The 10,640-nt window shown below is 47.5% G+C and overlaps 1 protein-coding gene across 5 annotated transcripts in view; it reads right to left on the bottom strand.

The window, feature by feature from the left end:
- Positions 1 to 7,944, bottom strand: part of LOC308257445 (RNA-binding protein 14) — a 45,689-nt gene extending 37,745 nt beyond the window's left edge. For 4 of the 5 annotated variants that reach the window (XR_013961587.1, XM_080687049.1, XM_080687050.1 and 1 more), the window contains exon 1: positions 7,488 to 7,902. Coding sequence is in view for 4 of the 5 variants with exons in the window: in XM_080687049.1 (XP_080543175.1) it covers positions 7,488 to 7,824 (337 nt within the window). In the remaining variant the exon portion in view is untranslated. Of the gene's footprint in view, positions 1 to 130; positions 1,590 to 7,487 lie in introns of all 5 variants that reach the window. The other variant, XM_080687039.1, reaches the window with a different exon arrangement.
- Between the last annotated feature and the right edge of the window lie 2,696 nt (positions 7,945 to 10,640).

Below are 10,640 nucleotides of genomic sequence, written 5' to 3' on the forward strand. Positions count from 1 at the left end.
GCCTTTGGACATCCCACGGGAATAGAAAAGATCAAGGGAGGGACCGATGGCTCCAGTTTCCCTCCCATGCCAACCTCAGCCCCTTGACCTAAGCCCCAGCTGGGGGCATAGGCAGGGGGGCATACAGTACCTTTTCGACATGGCGACAGCCTTTTTGTAGGGATCGTCGTAGCTGGCCCGGGGTGGGGAGAGGCGGGTACGCTCATAGGGCGGCGGGGTGCTGTTGGCGTTGGCAACGGCCCCCTGGGACATGGATAAGTAGGCTGCAGACGGCTGGCCTGCCCCATCATAGGCATTGCCCGGCTGGCCACGGTAGGAGGCAGCAGCCTGGGGATGCTGCTGGGCAGCATAAGAAGCAGCCAATGAGGCTGATGACTGAGTGCGGTAAGGACCTGCCAGGGTGGCAGAAGGCTGGGCCCCGTATGCAGCTGCAGCACCATAGGAGCCAGTGGCCGCAGCAGCTGACTGAGCCCCATAGGAGCCTGATAGGCCCATTGATGCTTGAGCCCCATAACTATTCAGTTGTGTCTGAACAACCGGCTGGGCCCCATAGGACCCAGCCATTGGGGTAGCGGCTTGTGCAGCGTAGGCAGCTGGCTGGCTGGCATAGGCAGCAGCTGTACCTGGCTGTGCCACATAGGCAGCAGGCTGGGAAGAGTAGGAAGCAGCCTGTTGTGCAGCATATGGGGCAGACTGTGCATTATATGAGGCTGAGGCCTGGGCATTGTAAGAAGCTGCCTGGGCCCCATAAGCCAGTGAGGAGGCTGCAGACTGGGCCCCATAGGAGGCTGCCTGGGCCCCATAGGAGCCTAGGGAGGAAGCTGCTCCCTGGGTGTTGTAGGAGGAGGCAGCCGCACGAACCCCGTAGGAAGAGGCAGCCTGTGCGCCATAAGAGGATGGCTGGTTAGCATAGGAGGCCAGGGAGGAGCCCTGCGCCCCATAGGAGTTGAGGGAGGAAGCTGCAGCTGCCTGACCCCCATAGGAGGAAAGGGCCGAGGGCTGGGCTCCACCATATGGGCCAAGCGAGGAAGCTGCAGCAGATTGGGAGCTAGGGCTGGCCAACTGGCCCCTGTATGGGGCCCCAAGGGAGACAGAGGGCTGAGCGCGGTAAGAGGCTGCCTGGGCTGTCATGGGCTGAGTCCGATAGCCGACACCCAAAGAGGCAGAAGGCTGAGCCCTGTAGGCAGCTCCCAGTGACACTGAGGGCTGGGCCCTGTAGGTGGCTGGCTGGGCCGTCAGAGGAGCCACATAGGAGGCTCGGGGAGGTGAACGGCGCAGGGGGCTGCGGTCGCGACCAAAGAAGGGTGGTGTGGGCTGGCGGGCTTGCCCATCAAAGCCACCAGTGCTGTTGCCAAAAGCCTGCTGGTAGTCGAAGGTGGCAGAGAAGCCACCAGCTCCAGGGAATGCCGTATCCCCAGCCCCTGGTTTCTTGGTCTTGTCCCCAGACTGGATAGCCAGGCCAGGCCCCTTCTTCTGACCCTTGGTTGAGAGTTCCACGTTGATGCGCTTGCCCTTCACTTCTTTGCCGTTGAGCTGCGCGATGGCGGCTTTGGCATCTGCTTCCTTCTCCATGTGAACAAACGCGTAGTCTGATAAAGCAGCAGACAGAGGGTTAGCAATTAGGGAGGCAGGGCATGCTACCCAGTGGGCCCCAAATTGGACATAGCAACAGCACCCAGCTGTTGCCAACTATCTCCAGGCCTCCAAACCCTCCTCTCCAGGAGTTAGGTCATAAAATGTGACTCCCATATACAAAGCTTCTGACTGTCCCAAGCAGCCACCTTTGCCTTTGGCCTTCTCCCCATTCTTCCCTTTCCCCTGCCACCTCACCCAACTTCCTGGTGAGAGAAGAAAGAGCAAAGATGAACTGCAACACAGGATAAAAATCTTCACAGCTCCTGTAAGTATAAACCAAAACGCAAAACGCAAAAGGGTGCCTAGATCACTCAATTATTCAGTATTCTCTAACCCAAGGTCACCAAACACTACAGCTCACCTTTGAGGCTTAATACTCAAACACTGGAAATGACTACTTATGTCTTGGCATGATTCATGTCTCAGCCTAGGGTCCAATTAAGGCAAAAGAGCTAGACTGCAATGCACAGTGCATGAAATTCTAATATGATCTCCCCTTTTCCCAAAGTACTTCCCAGTTTCCAAAGCACTTTCGTGCACAGGACCTCACGACAATCCTGTGAGGTAGGCAGGACAAAGGATCATTCACCCCATTTTACAGGTGAGAATTTATATGGCTTACCCCAAATCAAAATGTGTTAGAGCCATGAACAGAATCCCAACTTTCCATACCAGTCACTACACACAGTCTATTCCTAAGAAGTCAATGAATAAGGCAGGACTGTATAATAATATGACTAGAAAGGGGAGAAGCTGGACCCCATGTAAATCAACAAGGTGCGGGAATGCAAACCAAGCCTCCTGGCTGAGTTCAGGCCCAAGTCTCCTCCGTTCACAGGAAACACTTGGTTCTCAGCTTTAAGGCAAAAAGCTGCAATTACTACAGCAAGCAGGCTCTGCTAAACAAATTACCCCTGAGGTCCTCATTCAGGATCTGAATGAGCTGGGGTGGGATAGGCTCTAAAATAGGACGTTGATTTTGCTTGGCTGGTGTGGCCCAGTGGTTGAGTGTTGACCTATGAACCAGGTTCAATTATGGGCTTGGTCGCCAGTGTAGGGTGTGCAGGAGGCAGCTGATCAATGATTATCTATTATTGATGTTTCTCTCTTTCCTTATCCCTTCCTCTCTGAAATCAATACCAATTTTTTTTAAATCGGATGTTGATCTCAAAGACCTATGTATCTACCACATAGAAAGAAAATTTTAGGAGAGGAAGGAGTGGAAAGAAATTATCATATTCAAAGTCACAAACCATAGTAGTGTAAGCAGGATATATAGAACAGTGATAAGATCATGCTTGTGGGAAATAAAGCCATGCAGTTAACATCTGGACCTATGGCTACTTTAAGATACAGTCCAAGTACCAGGAGCCTATCCCTCTCATATCAGTTTTGGAAATGTAGAACTACCTGGATGAAATTACTAAGTTTCCATTCTTGAAGATAAGAATTATTTTTAATGGTCATAAATAAGTGTCCTAATTTCTAGAAACTTTCATACTGGGATACCCTCTCTTGCTGCCTCTGTAGAGCAAGTCATTTCCCTGAATCTAAGGCAATACCACAAACCGACTCACATACAAATGAGAATAAAATTTAATCAACAGGTGGAAGTCAGAAGTATGGTACTGCACAAGGAATCCTGGGCTAGGACCTAAAAGTCTTTAGTTACAGATCCAAATATCATTGACTTCCTATAAGCTCTTAAAGGACTTACATATTATTTCTCTATCTGCCTAATCTGTCCTATCTACCTCAGAATTAGGAGATTCAAATGAGAAGATAAGCCCAGCCAGTAAAGCTCAGTGACTGAGCATTGACCCATGAACCAAGAGGTCACCAGTTGATTCCTGGTCAGGGCACATGCCTGGGTTGTAGGCTCGATCCCCAGTAAGGGACATGCAGGAGACAGCAAATCAATGTTTCTCTCTCATTAATGTTTCTCTCTATATATCCCTCTCCCTTCCTCTCTCTCAAATCAATTTTAAAAAAAAGAGAGAAGATAAAAGTGCCTTGTAAAGTAAAAATAACTACATGATAAAGGATTATGATAATTCAATCCTAGGAATAACTACAGTCTTATTTCCCTACAGAATATTATCTTCCATCTCTAATAAAACACAAGAGACACAATGCCACCTGTACGTGTAAACTTGGAACTGGCCAGAGATGATAAAAGTACAAATTGAACTATCACACTCTCAGTCTTCACATCCCCATGGCCAGAACCTGATTCCTTATCTACCAATTGTGAAAAGCAAAAATGTTCCTTTCCAAACCTCATCCGTGGCTCAGTTGGTTGGAGCATCATCCCATACACCAAAAGGCTGCTGGTTTGATTCTCTGTCAGGGCACATACCTAGATTGTATTTGGATCCCCAGCCACCGCGCGTGGGGGAAGTAGCCGAGATGTTTCTTTCTTCCTGTGTCTGTCTGTCTCTCTCTCTCATCAATAAACATATATTTTTAAAAAGTATTCCTTTTGGCCTAGCCAGAGGACACCACCAGAATTGTCCTCTGATCTCTCACCTCCACTTTGGGTAGAGTGAGTTAAAAAATAGATGCTGGTGGTTGGAAATCTCTTTAAAAGCAGAGAATGAGCTGACCCTCATGAGAATGGCAATACCAACCGGAGAATACAACGATAAGCAGAAAGCAGGAGCTTGTAGGCAGATTAAGGAGAATGGGAAAAAACCTCCTGACACTGTGAGGGAATAGTAAAGAACCATACTATATTCCAGGCTAACCTGAGACTAGAATGAGCTAGGGAAATAAACACCCAACAAAAAAGTGTCAATGGGTTTACAAGAACAACAGGACTGTCTACTCCCTACTTAGTCAGGTTTTCTTAAGAGACCAAGTTGTAAAATTTGAAAATTGAGCTTTCACATGTACAATTCCATTGACCACCCACCAGAGCTATACAACTCATTTTTTAAAGCCATCAGATACAATTATAACCAGTTTATACCAGAAATTTCCTAAGCCTGATATTAGAGGGAATAGGTTGTCCAAATGACTCAATCATATCAGGCTAACAAATCCTATCAGTGAACAGCCAAGCACAGACCTAACCCTATCAAAGATTCCGGGAACCGAACTACTCCTAGGACAAGAAAGAAAAAACAGAGACCTAGAGAACTCCAAAGACCCATCTACCTGGAGAGCTAGTTCAAGGAACAGTGACCTATGAAGGAAATACACTGAATTTAAAGGGAATAGCAAGCAATGTTTTACAGAGCTCTCCCGATTATCTGGTGGCATTACAATTCTCCTAGTACCAAGTTAACAGAATCCAGAAAAATGAGCGTTCTTATCCTAAGAGTAAAAATCTCTAACTTGAAACTACAGACTTATGTATAGGAGAAAAGAATGCACACACACAAAAAAGGATAGGAAACAGTTTCCTCTCCTGCCTTTTAGACCTCCCTGAAATCTAAATGGTTCCTAGCTGTCAGAGACTGATTTTCTTTCTTCATCTTTCTACACCCAATAGACGATAGCTGTGGAAAGTGGCTGTAATCCGCTGTTGCTAGAGATTTTTACTCTACAAATCAAATCGTATCTAAGTTCCTGGGATAACCAAGCAACTGTTTTTCCCCCTGTAAAATAAAACAGAACTGGTTGTCCTGTGCTATGCCAAGTTTCTTGTGCTTTTCCAAGGTCTGACAGCCAACACAAGATTCAATAAAATGCCCATTCCCAGACCAAGAAATAAGGTATTTATAGAGCCAGAGCTAGTTTCTTCTACATTCCCAACTTGAAACTTCACTTTCCTTCATCCCAAAGACTTAGAAAGGCATCAGTGAAGTATATCATGCTAAAATCTTTCCCATAGTCCCTTATATCAATGTCTATCAGGAGGTGTTACATATCTGCATAACCACAAATAACAGCTGACCACCACTCCCTGAGGAAATCAAGGCATTTCTGCTAATCAAATGTTTACAAAGGGACAATACGCACAAAACTTTCATTCTAAAGCCAAGAGTTCTAAAAACCGCATGCAGTTTACACTTCACCCTGCCCTCCACTGCCACTTAAGTGTCTGTCCCAAGCAAATTTTCTGCTTTCTCTACCACCTGAAAGCAAGCGTCTTGACCAATGAGTCCCATGGAAACTGCCCCTGGAGATGCCCGTTTCTAGACTCCAATCTCGTAGCCATCCTGCCTAACCACAAAAAAAAATAAAATAAAATAGGTCAATTAAACACAGAATTCTCATAATGAGCCACACAGACTCCCATCCATTTCCTGGCCAGGTGCCCAATCTGAGGCCCTTCCTACTCTTTTACTCTACACAAAAGCAAAAATCCATGCACCGTACAGCCTGCCTCAGAGCACCCAGCAGGAAAGCCCGAATCCGGATAGCCGTGGACTTGCATAACCTGAGTTGAGGAAAATAGAATGTAGTATTAATGCAGAACAAATAACTGATCCTAGGAGTGGAGACTACAATCCTTTACATTTCCCACAGTTACAGAAAAGGACAAGGAATGGCCCAAAAGATGTGCCTCTCCAGGACAGCAAATAAAGTATCTTTGTGGAAATGAATAAGCACCTGCACCCACATTTCTTCACTATCCTCAAAATTTCTCACACAGGGTTATGAGCACGTATGAATTCAACACCAGGAGCAGGGCATCAAATACTCCCAGGTCGCATCCTCAAAGATGGCAGGGCAAAGTTAACTCTGATCTGTTCCCAAGTGGAGCAGTGACTAGCCACATACACAAGGGCTGTCCCACCAAACCCTGCCAACATAAAATAAAAAGAGCTTAGGGAATGAGAACCCATACTATGATTTCTTAAAAATCAACTAGGTTCCAAAATGGAGGTCGGGCCTAAACTATAGTGATACATTTTTCTCAAAGTTTAAAAGGCAAACTCAGGAATCTGCCCTGAGGATTAGGACTAGTGGAGCAAAGTCAACTAGTAAGTCTGTTTAGCCAATGTTTAAGGAAGTCCTCTCACAGGCCCCTTTCCCATGTTTCCCCTCAGCCACGGAGTATGTCCCCTTGCAAAATCACCAAGCTTATAAAAGAATGATACTGCCCTGGGGCACAGGTTTGGCAAATTAAGTCTACAGAGAAGGGGCCTTCATAAAATAAGCTTCCTTCCACATTCGAAAAGTCGGGATTTCCAGTATATAGATGTAAAATCGAGTCCAAAGGGGGGAAAAAACTAATTTGAGGGTGCTGGAAAGCGCAGAGTTGCCACGCCTAACCCACCTAACAATACTGAAAGGCCAAAGTGGTTAGGAAGGGGCCCCTCTTGTACCCACGAGTAACTATACCCCTAAGTACCCCATGCCACAAAATACTAAAAAGATCCCAGCCCAAGAAACGTCAAAGGGCCCCGTTACCTTCCGCTCGAGAGCATTCACCGGGAGGGAACACGAGGGTGGTCTTGGGGCGTCAGCCCCCACCTTTTCCCTCTTCCCACGCTCTGACCGACGTCTGGGGAAGTGGAGAGATCTTCCCCGATCCGTGATCCGGCTTGTGCCCGTCACTTCCCAATTTCCGCTCGGTGCCAGGCCCAGAAGAACAGTGGAAGGCGCGCCCCCGGTACACGAGCAAGTCTCTCAGGCGCGTCCCCGGCCCCGTAGCTCGGCCACTGGCCGCGGCTCCCACCCAGAGCCGCTTCCTCCCATTTTGTGAATGGTGCCTGGGCCGCAGGGGAGGAGGGTGATTCTACCCATCGCGCCCCCAACAACTCCGGCCTCGCTCCCGCGGACTGTTCCCCCCTCGCCCCCCTCCCAAAACCGCGCAGTGACCGACCCCCGGGAAAGGGGCGTGGCTAACAAGCAGAGTGCCCCGCGCGCGCCCGCCCCCAAGCGCGCCTCCGCGTTACCTTTCACCACGTCACACTCGATGACGCGTCCGCGGCGCTCAAAAAGGCTACGCAATTCCTGGCTCGTGCAAGCAGCCGACACATTGCCCACGAAAATCTTCCAAGTGTTAAGAGGCCGTGGGCGCGACATCTCCACCACGAGCGCGCGCCCAGGCCGCAGCTCGTGGCCATGCAGGGCCTCGATGGCGCGCAGCGCGCCCGCGTTCTCGCGCATGTGCACGAAGGCGAACTGTTTCATGACGGCGCAGCTCATGACTGTGCCGTAGGGCGCGAAGAGGGCTGCCAGCTCCTCCGGCGTCGTATCCGCTCCATCGACGTTTCCCACGAATATCTTCATTTTGCCGCTGCAGCCGCCTTCCCGGAGAGCCGGGACCTCTCCGCAAGCGACAAGCGAAACGTCTGGCCAGCCGGCAGTCCTCCCAGGAATGGCTGGCGACTGAGAACCCCGCCGCGCAGGCGCTCTAATATAGCCAATCAGAGCTCCCATTCCGCGCGTTATGCAGCCAATCAGAGAGTCTAAGAAAGATTGTACACAGACACAGCCAATCCCAGAGGGCCTAGCGCCCGCTCGTTAACGGAGGGGTGGGAGAAGGACGACGGCGCGCGACCAACCGCCACTGCCGAGGGGAGGGGGAAAGGAGGGTTGGAGGTGTGGGTACGCGAGCGTCGGCAGACGAGCGGCCTAGTCCTAGAGGCCGTCTCTGCCCCGGGTGGAGCTGGAATCCCCAGGCCCCAAGGGAAAACTTGGTTCAGTCGGAAGTCAGAGCTTCTCCCATTCTGGCAGTTTAGGCCAAACCCGTGTCTAGAGGTAGCAGAAAAAGTGTCCGCGGGAAGGCCTGGCCTGGCAGGAAACGCCCGGACAAACTCCCGCCTCCGGGCCTGTGCAGGGTGATCTGAGGGGCCTCTGCCCGGGGAGGAACCCTCGTACCATTCGTTCATGCTTTAGAAACACATTCTCTGAGGTTGCTGAGGTCCTGGCAGACTCCGGAGACGTGGAAAATAAGAGCACGTCTCTGCCTTTATGTAATTGACAAACGAGGGTTAATGAGATGTAGCCTTGTGTATGTTTGAAATTTTCCACATAAGTTTAATAAAATAAAAAATTAGGTCAAAAGAATGGTCCTTGAGGCAGCAAAAGTTGAGCCTTTTAAAAAAAAATAAAAGGAAATTTTTCAAAACTGACGGATGTATATAAATAAAGATTTTGCATGGCAGAAGACAAAAAATAAATACATATGTAACAAACTCTGGGAAATAATTGCCTACATACTCATTCTACAAATTTTATTGATTATCTACCATGTGGGCAGCATCAAGAATATAGCAGTGAACACAAAGTAACAAAAATCCCCACCTTGGAGCTTATATTAGGGTGAGAAGACAGATTAACAAATAAAACATATAAGCCAAAACCGGTTTGGCTCAGTGGATAGAGCGTCGGCCTGTAGACTGAAAGGTCCAAGGTTCGATTCCGGTCAAGGGCACGTAACTTGGTTGCGGGCACATCCCCAGTGGGGGGTGTGCAAGAGGCAGCTGATCGATGTTTCTCTCTCATCGATGTTTCTAACTTTCTATCCCTCTTCCTTCCTCTCTGTAAAAAATCAATAAAAAAAACATATAATTTGTTGAATAGTGCTAGAGATTTGTAAAGTAACTGAAGGAGCAAGCCAGCCAGAATGAGGAACCATTCCAGTCAGAAAGTACAAGTCAAAAAGCCTGTTCAAGGAATTTCAGGAAGCTGGTATGGCTGGAAGTGAGAAGCTGAGTGAATAATAGAGCATAAGGATAGGAGTGGGGGCAGGAGGTGTAACACCTTGTAGACCATTGAAATCACTGGCTTTCACTCTTAGTGAGGCTGGAAGTCTATGGCGAACATAGGGCAGAGGGGGTTCATTTGATAAGACTTTTCTTTCATTGTTTTATAGGTGATTTATTTATTTATTTATTTTTTTTTTTTTTTGGTGCACCGTTCCCGGAGGTACTGCAATACCGGATCGATGCATGGAGTGGACAGAGCAAGCTCCTATGCCATCTCCCTATTCCAAAAATACATTTAATATAATGCCCTCGGATAGAGGATGTATCAGATATTAAACTGATGAGAACAGATACTACACTTGATCTTAGCCAAAAGGCCGAGAAGCGATATAGGAATGGGCAAAAACAGAGAGAAAACAGTTGTTTTTCTCAGAAAAATTACCACTACTTCTAAAATACGGTTTGGCTCAGTGGATAGAGCGTCAGCCTGCGGACTGAAGGGTCCCGGGTTCAATTCTGCTCAAGGGCAAGTACCTCAGTTGCAGCCTCCTCCCAGGCCTGGGCCCTGGTTGGGGCGCCTACAGGAGGCAACCAATTGATGTGTTTCTCTCACATCGATGTTTCTCTCTGTGTTTCCCTCTCTCTTCCACTCTCTCCAAAAAATAAAAAATACAGGAGAGAGATGATGGTGACATGGATCAAGGTGGCCCAATAGAATTCAGGAAAAGTGGTCAGATTGGATTGTAGAGCTGTGATTGGATGTAAATTGTGAAAGAGGAATCAAAGATGACACTGAGCCACTGGAAGCATTAACTGAGATGAGGAATACTGCAGGAGAAATAGATTTTCTGTGGAAGACCAGAAGTTCCGCTTGGGACGTGATAAGTTTAAGATGCCTCTACTAGTAAGTCATCCAAGTGGAGATACGAATGGCAATTAGATATGTATCTGCAGTTCAGGGCAACTGTACAAAAAACTACAAATTTATATGGGAAAAAGATGAAATAAATGAGCCAAGGATATGAACTGGCAATTCTATAGGAAAAGAAGTGCAAATAAGGCATACAATACTTGAATTAAAAAAAAAAATACAAGTGGCCAATAAAAAAGGAACTCCATTGGTAGTCAGGGGAGTGCAATTTCCTGAAAAAAATGAGAACATTTTTCAGCCCTCAGATTTGCAAAAATATTAGATTTAAATCTATTGCTGGTAAGGTGTGAGGAAAGTACATTCACACATTGCTAATGATAGTGTGAACTCTACATCCTTCTTGGAAACTATTCTGGTAATATCAAAACTTTAAACTGTAGTAAGTCTTTAGCAAAGTAAACCTACTGAAAATCTAGCCTACAGAGAACTCACCAATAAGGGTATTCGTATAAATTTATTTATTA

This window comes from Plecotus auritus (genome assembly GCF_963455305.1).
Source record: "Plecotus auritus genome assembly, chromosome: 9".
NCBI classification, from domain to species: domain Eukaryota; kingdom Metazoa; phylum Chordata; class Mammalia; order Chiroptera; family Vespertilionidae; genus Plecotus; species Plecotus auritus.